This window comes from Musa acuminata, chromosome BXJ2-5 (assembly GCF_036884655.1).
Source record: "Musa acuminata AAA Group cultivar baxijiao chromosome BXJ2-5, Cavendish_Baxijiao_AAA, whole genome shotgun sequence".
NCBI classification, from domain to species: Eukaryota; Viridiplantae; Streptophyta; class Magnoliopsida; order Zingiberales; family Musaceae; genus Musa; species Musa acuminata.
In genome coordinates this window covers 6,211,605-6,230,210 of record NC_088342.1, presented here as the reverse complement: position 1 = coordinate 6,230,210, position 18,606 = coordinate 6,211,605, and the positions used below count along the sequence as shown (strand labels likewise).

The 18,606-nt window shown below is 39.0% G+C and overlaps 1 protein-coding gene across 3 annotated transcripts; it reads right to left on the bottom strand.

Annotated features, from left to right (window-relative positions):
- Positions 1 to 13,736: 13,736 nt before the first annotated feature.
- Positions 13,737 to 18,218, bottom strand: LOC103984275 (polyamine oxidase 1). Of its 3 annotated transcripts, none has more exons than XM_009401741.3 (10): positions 18,036 to 18,218; positions 17,722 to 17,971; positions 17,488 to 17,634; positions 17,153 to 17,399; positions 16,927 to 17,070; positions 16,705 to 16,854; positions 16,374 to 16,628; positions 16,228 to 16,309; positions 16,049 to 16,132; positions 13,737 to 15,972 (listed from the first exon to the last, which is right to left on the bottom strand). In XM_009401741.3, exons 1-9 carry the CDS (start codon positions 18,076 to 18,078, stop codon positions 16,050 to 16,052), a joined length of 1,401 nt encoding a protein of 466 aa, XP_009400016.2. In that variant the 5' UTR covers positions 18,079 to 18,218; the 3' UTR covers positions 13,737 to 15,972; position 16,049. The 3 variants fall into 3 exon arrangements, with proteins under 3 accessions (XP_009400016.2, XP_018681497.2, XP_018681496.2); XM_018825952.2 differs by having other exon boundaries at positions 13,737 to 15,956; XM_018825951.2 differs by having other exon boundaries at positions 13,737 to 15,948.
- Between the last annotated feature and the right edge of the window lie 388 nt (positions 18,219 to 18,606).

The following is an 18,606-nucleotide window of genomic DNA, read 5'->3' as shown; positions in this document are numbered from 1 at the left end:
CAACGATTTCAAAATCATGACAAAGGATGAATAATCAAGTTATGAATGTCAAGACAATTTTTCATCATGAATATTTTATCATTGCATGCATCATTGTCATAAGTTGAAGTATTACATGCATAATATCATATCATCATTCATAATTACATTAATGTTTCAATATAGCAATTTCTTCTCAAAGTGTGTAACTTAGCACTCATAGCATTTTAAATCATGATTTACATCATATGCAATACATCACATCATAATTAGAAAGCACAAGTATTGCATGCATAAATCATAAATGTTTCATATCATGATGGTATCAATTTTGTCAAATTATATCCTACCATGCATGATCAATAATTTCTCATTTGTATTTCATGCATTATTTCATTTCATCTTATAAGGAATATCAAGAAAAGTTATTGGATGAGGAGATAAATATTTTATGAATACACGGAATTGTATCAAAATCATATCATAAGTGTTTCGTGTATTCATATTATCACATGAAGCATATTATCATTTTTGAGATTCATAACATAAATAACGTTATTACTATTTCATCAAAATCAATTTCGAGATTCACACAATATTATGAAATCATTAATCTCGATAAGATGGGAAAAGCATTTTCTTTTTAAGTGATTCTTTTAACACATCATAAAAAACTCATTCATAATTCAAGTGATTTACAAGATATCATAAATGAATTTATCACTTGTATTTTATCAAAATCGAGAACCCTAGAGATAGAAAATGATTGAAGCATTTAACATGATTGATGCATGATTCATATTTAAAGTGTATCTTATGTCGTAAATACGAATCAAGCATTTGTCAAATCTGAAATCATCCTCAAAATTATATTCAATAAATTCATGTATGACAAGCATAGATTTATTGAAAAATCAATAAGATAGAGGATTACATTTCAAGTGTTCATCAATTGTAGCATTTCATCATATGGTAAGATATCATCAAGTAGAATTACGATGCAAGTTCTTGATATCTTAACATGATGAATATGGCACTTATAGTATCAATTCATGAATACCAAAAGATATTATTTGTGATTTCAATTTTGCAAGATCATGATTATGATTTAGATATAACTTATTCAAATCAAATCGTCAACTTGAAACTCATAATCAAGTCATTAAAATTAATTTCGAAATTCACAAAATATCATGAAATCAAAAGACAAATTGCATTTCATTTGAAGAACTCCTTTTTGATAAATGTAGGGAGCATAATGAACGATCTTGATTTATAAAGAGCTTCATGTTATAATTATCAAGATCATGATTTTAATAATTATTCTCTTTAGCAATGAATCACAAAAGCACTTTATTTTTGCATAAGAAATCTCATTGTATTATGATTTATAAATTCTTTTTCTGCATATGAATCATAGGAGATATGTATGTGAAACAAATCTTTGCAAGCAAAAACACTATCATTCATATTTCAAGATGGAATTTATAAGCAGGAATCATTTCATCAAATCTATTTTAGAAAATTATTTTTCATAAGTGTATGAGTAAATCCGATAGTTAGGATACCACTTGTTAAGTGAATCCGAAAATGAAATTAACACTTTCATATATTCAGACATGATTTTTGCTATAGATTTTGAATTTAAATCATGAAGATCAAACAAGCTCATGATCATGAATAACTTAAAATCTCATGCATAAAATTGTTAATCATTGTATCATAACCATTTAATATTATTATGCATTACTTTAAATCAAACGTGATTTCATTCAACAATGTTAATCAAACATGATACACATTATTACTTCTTAACCATGATTTCATATTTTCAATCAAATTTTGTTTGTTTATCATAAAATATGCAATATTATCATTTTCGAAATTACTAGCATGATCATAATTTTGTAATTTTTTTTTAACATGTAATTTTCAAGAAAATTAATTCTAAACTAAAAAAGAAAACTACATCATGAAAGCAAAGTAATTTCAAAATAAACCAAAGGCATATTACCTCAACGTTGTAGGTTGTTAAGGCGTAGTTTGCCGCCTCGCTTTTGTTGATTTTTTCTTCGTCTTCGGAGGAGCTCGATTCATCCCAGTTTTTGTTCTTCTTCTTGCGTTTAAAGCAAGTAGTTCCATTCTTTTTGCTTTTTAATTTTCGTTTCATTTGTAGTTTAAGTTCACCATCACTTGAGCTTATGCTCGAGTGGTCTTCAAATGTTCTATGTCCCAAATCCTTCCTGTTCTTTGGAAGGTTGTTTTGTTCATCATTGTCCTCATCACTTGAGTCATCGCTCAAGTGGCATTCATTTGTCCAGAGTTCCAAATCCTTCCTGTTCTTTGGAAGGTGATTGTATTCAACATGTTCATCATGTGCATTGTGCACCATTTCATATGTCATTAACGAACCAATTAGTTCTTCAAGTGGTAAGTTGTTTAGGTTTTTAGCTTCTTATATTGCAGTTACTTTTGAATCCCACTTCTTAGAAAGAGAACGCAAAATCTTGTTCACAAGTTCAGAATTAAAAAAACATTTGCCAAGAGCTCTTAAACCATTGACGACATCCGTAAAACGGGTGTACATATCACCAATGGTTTCGCTTGGCTTCATTTGAAAAAGCTCGAAATCATGTAGTAAAATATTAACTTTCGAGTCTTTGACTCTACTAGTTCCTTCGTGCGTGATTTCAAGAGTGCGCCAAATATCGAAAGCCGTTTCGCACAAAGAAACCCGATTGAACTCATTTTTGTCCAAAGCGCAAAATAAGGCATTCATAGCCTTTGCGTTTAAAGAAAAATACTTCTTCTCTAAATCCGACCATTCGTTCATCGGTTTAGAGGGAAGTTGAAAACCGTTTTCAATGATATTCCATAAATCCATATTTAGAGAAATCAAGAAATCTCTCATTCGAGTTTTCCAATAAGTGTAGTCCAATCCGTTAAAGAACGGTGGACGAAAGACCGAAAAGCCCTCTTGAAGAGCCATTTCTCTCGGGTGTAAATCCGAAATGAGAGTTAACCGGGCTCTGATACCAATTGTTAGGATCGAGAGCACTAAGAGGGGGGAGGTGAATTAGTGCAGCGGATATTTTTCAGCGATTAAAAAAACGAAAGCTGCGTTCGTTCGATAAAGACTATTTTGATGCAAAAGCCGATTCTAAGATTACTTATGATTAAGTGCAGTTTACGTTTAAACACAGTTAGCGTCTAAACGCAGTTTGCGTCTAAATGCAGATTGCGTCTAAACTCAGATTGCGTCTAAGCGCAGTTTGCGTCTTAGCGCAGATTGCGTCTAAGCGCAGATTGCGTCTAAACGCAGATTGCGTCTAAGCGCAGATTGCGTCTAAACACAGTTTGCGTCTAGGAGCAGTTTAAGCAGAAGTATAAAGACAATGTGCTGCTGTTGTACAGCTCAAAAAGTAATCTGCAAAAAACAGATTTACGTCTAAACGCAGATTTACGTCTAGACGCAGATTTACGTCTAAACGCAGATTTACGTTTTAAACGCAGATTTACGTCTGAACTTTGAAACTCGTTTGTATACTCGCAGAAGGCAGTATGCAGTTGAAATCAAGACGTAAACGTGAACTGAGATCTGATGATTGTGCGAGGAAAGCCGATTTACGTCTAAATGCAGTTTTACGTCTAAATGTTGAAACTCGTTCGTAAAATTGTAGAGGACAGTTTGCAGTTATCAATAGGATCAAAATGTAAGTGTAAACTGCAAAGAAACTCGTTCGTAAAAGCACGAAAGACAGTTCTGCAGAATCAAACGTAAACGTAAACTGTAATGTACGAAAATACGAATTTACGTCTGAATGCAGATTCGGAAGAACAACACTTAGAACTTGTTCGTGAAAGCGCAGAGAGCAGTAGTAATGAAGGAGGTTTGCAGTAATGATAAAGTGCTCAAAAATAAACGCAAACCAGAGATTTAGAGTGGTTCGGTCAGCCTTGACCTACTCCACTTTTGGCTTCCTCCACCGACGAGGTCGCCGACGTCAACTAGGGGCCTTCCTTCAATAGGCGAAGGCCAAACTGCCCTTTTACAGTTTCTCTCCTTTTGACTGGCTCAGGAGACAACCTTTACAGACCTTTTTCTCCTCACTTTACAACTGAAAACTTGAAGAACAGAAGGAGGAGACTTAAAGGCTTTACAACACTTTTGAGCTCTTAGAATCACAGAAAAGATCAAGATTTCGGTGTAGGTCTGTATCTTTTTAGTGCTGAATGGGTGGGGAATTTATAGGCCCCAACCCAATTCAAATTTGGAGCTCAAAACAATCAAATCCCGGAATTCTGGGATCAGGCGGTTGCACCTCTTGACTGGAGAGGTTGCACCGCCTGGCAGAGCTCGAAGACCGAGCTCAGGCGGTGCCACCTCTCTGCCAGGGAGGTTGCACCGCCCAGTCTTGCTCGAAGACTGAGCTCAGGCGGTGCCACCTCTCTGTCAGGGAGGTTGCACCGCCTAGTCTAGCTCGAAGACTAAGCTCAGGCGGTGCCACCTCTCTGCTGGGGAGGTTGCACCGCCCAGTCTCGCTGGAAGGCCTAGCCCAGGCGGTGCCACCCCCTGGCCTGGGCGGTTGCACCTCCTGGTGCAATCAGGGTCCGAATGGTTCATTCCATTCGGCCCAATTTCAGTCTTTCAGGGGCCCAATTGCCCCAAGATTAAGCCAATGGGATCACCTCCCATTTTCCAACTTAATCAACGTGCTAACTACGATTAAATCTAAGACAACTTCTGCAGATTTGCTTCGGTGCGTCAATCGCTCCTTCCGGCGAGTTTCCGGCGAACTTCCGTCGATCATCCGATGAACCCTCGGTGATGCTCCTGCGGACTTCCGGCAAACTCCTGGACTTTGCGACGATCCACTTGGCAAGTTCCGACGAGCTTCGCTTGGCAAGCTTCTGGACTTCTCGGATCTGTTCTCGCAGAACCTCCGATGACCGTCCGAACTTCCGTCGAACTCTCGAACTCCCAACGTGATCATGAACTTGACTCCGGCGCAACTCCTGCTGCTTGTCTATCTTTCATCGTAGTTAATCCTACACACTTATGACAAAACTTCGATCGAGACAATTAATCCTAAGCAATTAACCAAGTTGTCCGGCATGTCATTGGTCCCTCGACGCTTCGTCTGATTCTTCGGCGCATCGTCCTCTCCAGCGGCCTATTGCCCAATCGGCCAGTTGACTCCGCAACTCCGATATCCTTGGCACAATACCCGCTCTTCTTGGCCTGATGCCCGAGTCCACGACCCGAAGCCTTCTATCGATATGTCGACCGATCCACCGGCCCGACGTCCAATCTTCTGACATGTTCCTCCGGCACAACATGATGTTTCTGCTTTAATTGTCTCATCCTAATCAAAGCACCCTGCGTCACTCAAGACGTAGATTAAATCATAAACATATATCAAGTAATTTCATCATCAAAATACGAGATTCAACAATCTCCCCCTTTTTGATGATGACAACTACTTGATGACGGAGTTAAACTTAACTCCCGGAGTTTAAACAAACTCCCCCTATCAATATACCTTATTGATAGAAACTCTTAGATTCAAAAATCTAAGCAACATGTCACCATAATCAGAGTTAACCTTAACTCCCAGAGTTTAAACAAACTCCCCCTATCAATATGCCATATTGATAGAACCTTGAATTCAAACTGAATTCAAGTCATTGCAATATTCATCATGAATACTTGCAATACGTCAACATGAACATATGCATAAACTTATGCATCACATGTCATGTCATCAACATACTTTCATCAACATACTTCTCCCCCTTTGTCATCAACAAAAAGGAGAAGTATCACAATCAAGTGTTTGTGATATTGGTTCAACTCATTGCATTAAAAACATATTATCAAGTTTTATCATCATGTAATTTTGTTAGAAAATATAGCAAGTTTTGAATCATGCTTAGAATATTCAAGCTATCAAGTTTTAGATATGCAAGTTTTATAGCATACAAGATAGCACTTGGTATGAAAATTATAGATGTTCAAGATAGCAAGTTCTACATCATGCAAGCTAGCAAATTAGAGATGTTCAAGAAGGCAACTCTTGCTTCTTGAAATATGAAAATTTTGTCCACTTTGCTAGATGCGCAAGTTAGCATGTTTTGCTTCTTGAGATAGGCAAGATAGCAATCAAGCTTTTGCATCTTCTTGACTTGTGCAAGCTAGCTATCTCCCCCTTTGTCATTGTCAAAAAGAAAGGAAGAATACAGTTTTGTAGTTCTTTTTCCTTTTACAACGATTTCAAAATCATGACAAAGGATGAATAATCAAGTTATGAATGTCAAGACAATTTTTCATCATGAATATTTTATCATTGCATGCATCATTGTCATAAGTTGAAGTATTACATGCATAATATCATATCATCATTCATAATTACATTAATGTTTCAATATAGCAATTTCTTCTCAAAGTGTGTAACTTAGCACTCATAGCATTTTAAATCATGATTTACATCATATGCAATACATCACATCATAATTAGAAAGCACAAGTATTGCATGCATAAATCATAAATGTTTCATATCATGATGGTATCAATTTTGTCAAATTATATCCTACCATGCATGATCAATAATTTCTCATTTGTATTTCATGCATTATTTCATTTCATCTTATAAGGAATATCAAGAAAAGTTATTGGATGAGGAGATAAATATTTTATGAATACACGGAATTGTATCAAAATCATATCATAAGTGTTTCGTGTATTCATATTATCACATGAAGCATATTATCATTTTTGAGATTCATAACATAAATAACGTTATTACTATTTCATCAAAATCAATTTCGAGATTCACACAATATTATGAAATCATTAATCTCGATAAGATGGGAAAAGCATTTTCTTTTTAAGTGATTCTTTTAACACATCATAAAAAACTCATTCATAATTCAAGTGATTTACAGGATATCATAAATGAATTTATCACTTGTATTTTATCAAAATCGAGAACCCTAGAGATAGAAAATGATTGAAGCATTTAACATGATTGATGCATGATTCATATTTAAAGTGTATCTTATGTCGTAAATACGAATCAAGCATTTGTCAAATCTGAAATCATCCTCAAAATTATATTCAATAAATTCATGTATGACAAGCATAGATTTATTGAAAAATCAATAAGATAGAGGATTACATTTCAAGTGTTCATCAATTGTAGCATTTCATCATATGGTAAGATATCATCAAGTAGAATTACGATGCAAGTTCTTGATATCTTAACATGATGAATATGACACTTATAGTATCATTTCATGAATACCAAAAGATATTATTTGTGATTTCAATTTTGCAAGATCATGATTATGATTTAGATATAACTTATTCAAATCAAATCGTCAACTTGAAACTCATAATCAAGTCATTAAAATTAATTTCGAAATTCACAAAATATCATGAAATCAAAAGACAAATTGCATTTCATTTGAAGAACTCCTTTTTGATAAATGTAGGGAGCATAATGAACGATCTTGATTTATAAAGAGCTTCATGTTATAATTATCAAGATCATGATTTTAATAATTATTCTCTTTAGCAATGAATCACAAAAGCACTTTATTTTTGCATAAGAAATCTCATTGTATTATGATTTATAAATTCTTTTTCTGCATATGAATCATAGGAGATATGTATGTGAAACAAATCTTTGCAAGCAAAAATACTATCATTCATATTTCAAGATGGAATTTATAAGCAGGAATCATTTCATCAAATCTATTTTAGAAAATTATTTTTCATAAGTGTATGAGTAAATCCGATAGTTAGGATACCACTTGTTAAGTGAATCCGAAAATGAAATTAACACTTTCATATATTCAGACATGATTTTTGCTATAGATTTTGAATTTAAATCATGAAGATCAAACAAGCTCATGATCATGAATAACTTAAAATCTCATGCATAAAATTGTTAATCATTGTATCATAACCATTTAATATTATTATGCATTACTTTAAATCAAACGTGATTTCATTCAACAATGTTAATCAAACATGATACACATTATTACTTCTCAACCATGATTTCATATTTTCAATCAAATTTTGTTTGTTTATCATAAAATATGCAATATTATCATTTTCGAAATTACTAGCATGATCATAATTTTGTAATTTTTTTTTAACATGTAATTTTCAAGAAAATTAATTCTAAACTAAAAAAGAAAACTACATCATGAAAGCAAAGTAATTTCAAAATAAACCAAAGGCATATTACCTCAACGTTGTAGGTTGTTAAGGCGTAGTTTGCCGCCTCGCTTTTGTTGATTTTTTCTTCGTCTTCGGAGGAGCTCGATTCATCCCAGTTTTTGTTCTTCTTCTTGCGTTTAAAGCAAGTAGTTCCATTCTTTTTGCTTTTTAATTTTCGTTTCATTTGTAGTTTAAGTTCACCATCACTTGAGCTTATGCTCGAGTGGTCTTCAAATGTTCTATGTCCCAAATCCTTCCTGTTCTTTGGAAGGTTGTTTTGTTCATCATTGTCCTCATCACTTGAGTCATCGCTCAAGTGGCATTCATTTGTCCAGAGTTCCAAATCCTTCCTGTTCTTTGGAAGGTGATTGTATTCAACATGTTCATCATGTGCATTGTGCACCATTTCATATGTCATTAACGAACCAATTAGTTCTTCAAGTGGTAAGTTGTTTAGGTTTTTAGCTTCTTATATTGCAGTTACTTTTGAATCCCACTTCTTAGAAAGAGAATGCAAAATCTTGTTCACAAGTTCAGAATTAAAAAAACATTTGCCAAGAGCTCTTAAACCATTGACGACATCCGTAAAACGGGTGTACATATCACCAATGGTTTCGCTTGGCTTCATTTGAAAAAGCTCGAAATCATGTAGTAAAATATTAACTTTCGAGTCTTTGACTCTACTAGTTCCTTCGTGCGTGATTTCAAGAGTGCGCCAAATATCGAAAGCCGTTTCGCACAAAGAAACCCGATTGAACTCATTTTTGTCCAAAGCGCAAAATAAGGCATTCATAGCCTTTGCGTTTAAAGAAAAATACTTCTTCTCTAAATCCGACCATTCGTTCATCGGTTTAGAGGGAAGTTGAAAACCGTTTTCAATGATATTCCATAAATCCATATTTAGAGAAATCAAGAAATCTCTCATTCGAGTTTTCCAATAAGTGTAGTCCAATCCGTTAAAGAACGGTGGACGAAAGACCGAAAAGCCCTCTTGAAGAGCCATTTCTCTCGGGTGTAAATCCGAAATGAGAGTTAACCGGGCTCTGATACCAATTGTTAGGATCGAGAGCACTAAGAGGGGGGGGGTGAATTAGTGCAGCGGATATTTTTCAGCGATTAAAAAAACGAAAGCTGCGTTCGTTCGATAAAGACTATTTTGATGCAAAAGCCGATTCTAAGATTACTTATGATTAAGTGCAGTTTACGTTTAAACACAGTTAGCGTCTAAACGCAGTTTGCGTCTAAATGCAGATTGCGTCTAAACTCAGATTGCGTCTAAGCGCAGTTTGCGTCTTAGCGCAGATTGCGTCTAAGCGCAGATTGCGTCTAAACGCAGATTGCGTCTAAGCGCAGATTGCGTCTAAACACAGTTTGCGTCTAGGAGCAGTTTAAGCAGAAGTATAAAGACAATGTGCTGCTGTTGTACAGCTCAAAAAGTAATCTGCAAAAAACAGATTTACGTCTAAACGCAGATTTACGTCTAGACGCAGATTTACGTCTAAACGCAGATTTACGTTTTAAACGCAGATTTACGTCTGAACTTTGAAACTCGTTTGTATACTCGCAGAAGGCAGTATGCAGTTGAAATCAAGACGTAAACGTGAACTGAGATCTGATGATTGTGCGAGGAAAGCCGATTTACGTCTAAATGCAGTTTTACGTCTAAATGTTGAAACTCGTTCGTAAAATTGTAGAGGACAGTTTGCAGTTATCAATAGGATCAAAATGTAAGTGTAAACTGCAAAGAAACTCGTTCGTAAAAGCACGGAAGACAGTTCTGCAGAATCAAACGTAAACGTAAACTGTAATGTACGAAAATACGAATTTACGTCTGAATGCAGATTCGGAAGAACAACACTTAGAACTTGTTCGTGAAAGCGCAGAGAGCAGTAGTAATGAAGGAGGTTTGCAGTAATGATAAAGTGCTCAAAAATAAACGCAAACTAGAGATTTAGAGTGGTTCGGTCAGCCTTGACCTACTCCACTTTTGGCTTCCTCCACCGACGAGGTCGCCAACGTCAACTAGGGGCCTTCTTTCAATAGGCGAAGGCCAAACTGCCCTTTTACAGTTTCTCTCCTTTTGACAGGCTCAGGAGACAACCTTTACAGACCTTTTTCTCCTCACTTTACAACTGAAAACTTGAAGAACAGAAGGAGGAGACTTAAAGGCTTTACAACACTTTTGAGCTCTTAGAATCACAGAAAAGATCAAGATTTCGGTGTAGGTCTGTATCTTTTTAGTGCTGAATGGGTGGGGAATTTATAGGCCCCAACCCAATTCAAATTTGGAGCTCAAAACAATCAAATCCCGGAATTCTGGGATCAGGCGGTTGCACCTCTTGACTGGAGAGGTTGCACCGCCTGGCAGAGCTCGAAGACCGAGCTCAGGCGGTGCCACCTCTCTGCCAGGGAGGTTGCACCGCCTAGTCTTGCTCGAAGACTGAGCTCAAGCGGTGCCACCTCTCTGTCAGGGAGGTTGCACCGCCCAGTCTAGCTCGAAGACTGAGCTCAGGCGGTGCCACCTCTCTGCTGGGGAGGTTGCACCGCCCAGTCTCGCTGGAAGGCCTAGCCCAGGCGGTGCCACCTCCTGGCCTGGGCGGTTGCACCTCCTGGTGCAATCAAGGTCCGAATGGTTCATTCCATTCGGCCCAATTTCAGTCTTTTAGGGGCCCAATTGCCCCAAGATTAAGCCAATGGGATCACCTCCCATTTTCCAACTTAATCAACGTGCTAACTACGATTAAATCTAAGACAACTTCTGCAGATTTGCTTCGGTGCGTCAATCGCTCCTTCCGGCGAGTTTCCGGCGAACTTCCATCGATCATCCGATGAACCCTCGGTGATGCTCCTGCGGACTTCCGGCAAACTCCTGGACTTTGCGACGATCCACTTGGCAAGTTCCGACGAGCTTCGCTTGGCAAGCTTCTGGACTTCTCGGATCTGTTCTCGCAGAACCTCCGACGACCGTCCGAACTTCCGTCGAACTCTCGAACTCCCAACGTGATCATGAACTTGACTCCGGCGCAACTCCTGCTGCTTGTCTATCTTTCATCGTAGTTAATCCTGCACACTTATGACAAAACTTCGATCGAGACAATTAATCCTAAGCAATTAACCAAGTTGTCCGGCATGTCATTGGTCCCTCGACGCTTCGTTTGATTCTTCGGCGCATCGTCCTCTCCAGCGGCCTATTGCCCAATCGGCCAGTTGACTCCGCAACTCCGATATCCTTGGCACAATACCCGCTCTTCTTGGCCTGATGCCCGAGTCCACGACCCGAAGCCTTCTGTCGATACGTCGACCGATCCACCGGCCCGACGTCCAATCTTCTGACATGTTCCTCCGGCACAACATGATGTTCCTGCTTTAATTGTCTCATCCTGATCAAAGCACCCTGTGTCACTCAAGACGTAGATTAAATCATAAACATATATCAAGTAATTTCATCATCAAAATACGAGATTCAACAATCATATTATATATATATATATATATATATATGAATGATTTTTTAAAAAATACTCATATTTTGGGGTTATTAATTTTAAAAGTAATTAAAATATCTCTTAAAAAATTCACCAAATTTTTTTATATTTTTTAAATTAATTTTAAATTATTATAATATTTTTATGTGGCTTGCTTATAGTATTTTTTAATAACGTTTATAGTGTTTTTATTGAGGTATTAAAAATACTATAAATGTATTTAAAAAATATTGTAAGTAACATCATATTATGTTTGTTATTGCTTATAGATTATTATGATGTTGTAGTTTTAGGTTTGTAATTATTTTTATTAAGGTATAAAAATTATTATAAATATTATTGAAGAACATTATAAGTAACACCATATTATGCTTCTTTCTTGCTCATAGGTTATTACAATATCATAGTTTTAGACTTGTATCTACTTTGAAAGCTCCGAGTCTATTTTAATTATCTATAATGTTTTCGAGTAAGTTTTACGATGTTTTATTGTTGTGATTAAAATATTATAATAAAACATTTTTATTTATATTTGGATGATGTTATCCCTAAATTATTATAAATATATATTTGAAATCATAATATGATATATCAAAATGATTCATAGCATACCTTAATTTCATTTAATTTATTTACAGTATTTTTAAATAGACTTCATAGTATTTTTATTGTAGTGAGCAAAATACTATAATAAATCAAAAACACTATAACAGACCAAAAATTTTGAGAGATAATTTAAATATTTTTTAATTAAAGATATTGTTGGAGAAAAACTAAAAGTAAAAAAAATGAATATTTTCTAAGAAAATCACCCTATATATATATATATATATATATATATATATACTTTTGTCCTTTGGTAAACATAGCATTTACTCAAAAAATGAAAAAGCAGTCAAAATGTATTTAATGGAAGGAAAAGAAAAAAAATATAGGACTGTGTCATTCTACTGATTGTAGTGTTAATTGCTTCCCGTTTTAATCCCATCCCTCGCATCACCATCTTCTACTGCATGTGATGAGCATTTTGCAGACCTTGTGACCAGCCAAAAGCTGAAGGCTACAATGGCTTCTGCTCTCCGGTGGCAACAGGATGGTGGGCTGCAGCTCATCCACCATCTTCCACCGCCGTTACTTGGCTTCCGGTTTCTCTCACACAAGTGGAAGAGGTTGAAGGCAGACATGGAGGACAGGATCACCATGCAGAGGCAGGCAAACAGGGCACTCACAGTGCCCCCTCCTCAGCTTGGGTGGTTGATTGGCTTTCTGTTCCCCTGTAAAGTAAACGTTCCTCCTTTTTAGCTTAACAATTAGGGAATTGCTTCACAAATGCTTCCATGAATGTTGAAGAGCACTCTGTCTCTCTCTTACCATGCTCACCACACACCCCTCACCTCCTGGAGCAGACCATAGCCTGCTTTTGCCTTTTATCATCTCAACTGAAACCACCACCGCATTCTTGAGCTCAATCTGTCCCTTTTCTCCTCTCATGCATTGTTTCTTCACATGCCTCCTGGTTCGCATGGTCATCACCAGTGTCTTCTTCCTGTTTAGCTATTGATCGTCGATTCTTCTTAGTTGCGAATAACAATTAACTTATTAGGAACAGTAGGAGCATGAGATTGCAGCTTTTACATGGCCTGTGAGTGTTGTTTCCTGTAGCTTTTACCGGACTGCTACAAAACCCCTAGTCTTTGTTCCAGGTGCTATTTTTGAGGCACGGCGGTAAGAAGACAGTGAAGCAGTACATATCATGCATGATTGATTTGCTGACAGGTCTTTCTCATGCTTGTCGTCTTCTAGTTTAGCCGACAGAAATTCCATCTCTTCTGTCCATGGTGCCACCACACTCACTTGCTCGACTTCTTCCATCCACATGCACTGCCAAATTTTCTTGTGTAGGTCACAGCTCCTCTCTTCACAGCTTTTGGCATCCGCCGTTCTTCGGGTTCTGCTTGTGACTCGTGCCGAGTTCCTCCTTTCGATTGTGTGTTGTAAACCCTACAACTTCTGGTTCATTATGAGCTTAAAGCTGTGGGTATACTGAAGCCAAAAGCCATCTATTTCATATGAACCTTTCTTTTCTGCTAGAGAGAAAGAAGAGCTATGGATCTAACCATAGCGGTTGGTTGATTACATTGCACCCCGAATACTCGGAATTCTTCTTGCAGCACAAGAGTGAAAGAGAACAGTGACATACAACCCCTCGGTAAAGAGGAAACTGATGTTATTACAGGTGAAGGGAGGTGTCGACGTCGGCCTCATTGCTCATGACAGAGCTTTGGGCAGCGATGCTTCCGTGGGGCAGCAAGCCCGCGGAGGTGGAGGAGTCGAGTGGTTGGACCTCCACGTGTTCCTCGCCATGGCGACGGTGGTGGTGGCCGGGTGCAGCGCCGGGGAACAGCCACCTGGGAGGCTCACGATCACAGCTTTGGCTCCTGACCGCTGTCCCCTGGAGTTGTCTCTCCTCTCTCATCTCCCTCACCCTCTGCAGCTGCTTGAACCTCTCTTGCAGAAGCGCGATGGAGGAGTTGAGGACGGTGGGGTCGTTGGTATGCCTCCCCATGGGAGCAGTCTGAGCTTGGAACTCCGACAGGAAGCAGGCGTGTAGGCGAGGGAGCTGAGGCTGGTAGGAAACTTTGTGGGGCTATTTATAGGGGACGAGATCTACCTTCTTGCACTTAATTTCACGTAAATCGGTGAGTGTGATTGATCCTGGATGTTGTAAAAGAAAGAGAAGAATCTACAGGGGAGCTGAAAAATCCAAGGAGGAAAGTTTTTGGAGGCTCTCTCAGGGGTTGTTTGGTGGATGGGAGCAGGGCCAAAGCCACTGTAAAGGGAGATAGGTGTGGGAGAGTAGACCAAGGAAGTGTGGAAGGTAGCATTTGGAGTGGAGTTTTAAGAAGAATAAGATTATGTGACTGACTGGTTTGTCTTCTATCCCTTGCACAGATTGGATTATGTTTCTTCTCTCCCCATGTGGTTTTGCAAGAAAATTAAACCACTTGTTGGTGCTCTTCTTAGGTGATTAACATCAAAGCAGTGCTCATGCATCCACTTGAAGTTTATACTGTTCTTTCTACAAGATGCCTCCAGTAGGCATTGTAGTAAGAATGTTGGATTAGGAAGACAACAGGTCTGAGGCCTGATGAATTCTTCATTGGGATAAGGCATGCATCTTGTGTAGTTTGACCTCTCTTAGATCATATATAAACATGTCTCCCAACATTCTACTTTGTCCTGGAGTCATTTGGATGGGAATGGCATGCTGCTGATCTAATAATAAATACCTGATGCTGCTGTTCTCTTGTCATGCCTTTTCTCTTTTGGATGCTGCTGCTACTATTACCTTCACATCCCTATCCTCTTTGCTTGTGATACTACTACTGCTACTGCTACTACTACCTTCACATCCATACCCTTTCTTCTTGCTTCTTCTTTGAAGTAGCTTGGAAGTGTAGCCTCAGGTGCTCCTTGAGGTCCATCAGCCTTACAACCAGGGCTATCCATAAAGATGTTTGAAGTAGGTGGAGTTCCTTCCCTAGGATGATGGATTGACAATGAGCAGATAGGAATTTGAATTTGGAGAATCAATTCTCCAAATTCAAAGAATACCATGCATCAAAGTAAAGTGTTTCAAACAAAGAGGATGGTGCGTCAAGAAAGTAATTATAGTAGGAAATGTGCTCATGATAAGCTCTTTACTGCATCAACATCTGTAGGCCCTTGTTCACATGCATGAGAGCTATGTTTGCAAGGTAGCTAAAATAAAATAGTTGACATGTATCCCTCTAAATGCATCAAGCCAATCCAAAGTAGAACAGTGGATACTTTCCCTCCATTTGAGGACAAGAAAAGAAGGAAAAATGCAATAAGAAAATGTAGGAGTTTTTTCTTACTAGTAAACAGAGTTCCTGAAATGTTTTGATGTTCCATGAAATGACAAACAAGCATAATATTAGGTATAGGAAGGAGATATGTCAAGTTATGGAACAGTAGCAGAAACCTAATATAGGATGGCACAAACTCAACACTGACAGCCACTAAATTAAATTGGCAGAATAAGGAAGGGGAAATGTCTAATTCCCCACAAAAAGAGTTCACATATCATTATTCCACAAATGCAAATGAGTAATACAACAATGCAAATGCATCATCATTTTATCTTGGAGGATGAGGCATTCGAGTGATCCAGAACTGCTGATCCTCGTACAAGTAGCCATGATCATGATCATCTTCTTTGTACTCCATCTCTGCATGACTTCAGCACAAATCAGCTACAGCAGAGATTGTGCTTGTATGAGACATGGCTATGGTTTCAGAGATAGAGCAGTTTGGCCTGTGTATGTATACCTTAATACGAATCCTTTGGCTTGATTTCGACCTCGAAATATCCATCTCTGATATGTTGGACGATCATGTTTGCTGAATCAATCCCTGAAAAGAACAGGATAGATCTGTAACAGGAGAAAACCTAGTGCTTGATCTTCTCTAGGAATGGTGATGAGACTGATCATGAAGGTGATGTAAACCTGCGAGGTACGCTCCATGGACGTAGCCATTGTAGTGCTCACTTGTGTGCTCACCGGTGAAATAAAGCCTTTTGATGGGTGCCTTCACCAGGAACAAGAGTCAGCTCATGATCGCGTGGTGGGTGTTGTCAAGCTGCACGCATTACCTTGATGGAGTCGAACTCATGCCGGTTGACTCCCAGCGGCCAATTGGAGAAGCTGCCCCGGAAGAACTTGTTGGACCACCACCTGGGGACGAGGATGTCTGTGGCCTCAGGAATGTCTTTGCCGAACATGCTGCGCAGCACTTCCATGGCTTCTTTCTTGGTGGTGGACTCATCCTGCTGCTCTATTCTTCTGGACTCCTCGTCGGTGACGGTGACCATCAGGATGTTGGCTCCTGGGTACTGCTTCTCAAAATGCTGCGGTGCATCATGGCAATTGGTGTTCCTCACCAGAATCCAGAGTTCGATTTGTATCGGAAGGAAGGTGCCGTACCTGCCACAGTGGGTAGTATCCTCTCCTCTTGCTGGCGTACAGGAAGAACTCTGTGTCATCTCCATCAGGCCAAAACTTGAAAGGGAACTTGAGGAATATCTTGGTGTATACTGCCATGTCGAACTCGTACAGCGCCAGGATCTTCCATTTCTACTCCATTCAGACGCACAGCATTTAGCCTCGTGATGGCAATCGAACGAGCGAATTCTAACGCATGCTTACAGGTAAAACTGGGTTAAATTTGATGAGATCTGATTGAAGAACGCCAATGCTGACCGAGACGAGCACAAAATCTGCTCTGTAACTTGATCTGTCATCCGTGCTCACAGTGGCACCATCACCCGAGTACTGGATCTCCGTCGCCACCTGGGACGGGAGACGTTAGATTGCTCAGCATGGCAAGATGAATCATAGGATTCAAGTACGTAGTCTGGCCATCGGAGTTCACCTTTCCAAGCTGGAGACGCGGATCTACAATGACCCCATGGCTATTGGTCTCGAGGAACATGGAGGCCAAGTTGTACACCAAGCTCTCGTAGCCTCGCTCATCCGCCACAAAGTACACGTTGTCCCCAAAGTCATCAAACGTAGGCAATGGAACAGTGTTTTGCAGACTCGTCACTCTCGGAGGTTCTGCGAACTCGTAGTCGTAAGAGTAGTAGTCCACGATCATTTCCAAGGGAGTGGAAGGAATCCTGTCGATCGAAACCTTATATATCCATAGTCACTTTTGTCCGCTTCATGTTGGAAGAAGAAGAAGAAGAAGAATGAAATGAGCTTAACTTGTTTTCGAGCCTTTGAAACGTGGAGATGGAGATATCATTCCGACCGCTAGGGGGCAAAGTTTTGGAGTACTCCTCTCCCAAGCTGTGAATCTTCTCCGACTCGTCTATGGCCGCCTCAACTGCTGCTTTCTCGTAACGCCCACCACTGAGTTGAAACGATCACACAGTCAAGTAAGTCTACACGATGAAGGAGAAGAGAAAGGAGAAGGTCATGTATGTCTCAGGGATCTACTCTTGCTTGTAGGTGTTGGAGGAGAGATTACTGTAGTCCGATCTGAAAGTCCTGAGGCCAAGCTGCTGTGCCATCTCCCATACGGGGTTCTGCTTTTCACCATGCACTCCTTCAATCCAGTTTGCTCCCGTCTCCACACTAAGATCTGCGAAGTAGGTGTTCCTGATGCGGCCACCGATGCGGTTTGTGGCCTCCAGGATCAGTATCTCCTTTACGCCCGCATCGGAAAGCGTCTTCGCCGCCGAGATCCCTGAGGAAGGAAGATCAAGTCGCCAAGTTCACGCAGATTGCAGTGTTCATGCCAAGAACTCTACCTGACATCCCTGCTCCAATGATGATAACTGATGCTGAATCCATGGCGGTCCCCAGTTAAGCTCTCTCTTCTTCCTCCCTTGAAGAAGATGATGATATGCACCAGGCAGCTGAAACCTCTATTTAATCTGACAGCATTCCGAGACAGCTCGAGCAGCAACTTTTAATGATCATTTGAACACGCAACTCCTCTATCGATATGAAGTAGAATTCAAGCATGTATCTTATAGTATTCCTCTACTTTATTGCATACAATGTGAGACTCCACCTGTGTCGGTCATTCTTTTATCCAGTCTTCTGTGACAGCTTAAGCGACGCCTCTCTTAATTCAATTGACTTTGGGCGTGCGATCCGTATTTCACGCCATCAATCTCTCAGATCTTACCACATATTATTAATCTGATGTTTCTGTACCTCATCAGTGTGACTCAAATTGTTTGGGTCAGTCTTATACTACTCTGAAATCTTGGATGGCCAAGTCTTAACATATTCTAATTTGCTGGTTATATTGAAAGTTCATGAGTCAACTCTACAAACCTATATTATGACTTGGGACTAATTGTACATTTTAAA

Coding starts and splice junctions, on each gene's coding strand:
- LOC103984275 (XM_009401741.3), bottom strand. CDS start 18,078: ATGGATTCAGCATCAGTTATCATCATTGGAGCAGGGATGTCAG. Junction 17,972..18,035: donor CATTGGAGCAGGGATGTCAG/GTAGAGTTCTTG, acceptor TTCCTTCCTCAG/GGATCTCGGCGGCGAAGACG. Junction 17,635..17,721: donor TCCAACACCTACAAGCAAGA/GTAGATCCCTGA, acceptor GTTTCAACTCAG/TGGTGGGCGTTACGAGAAAG.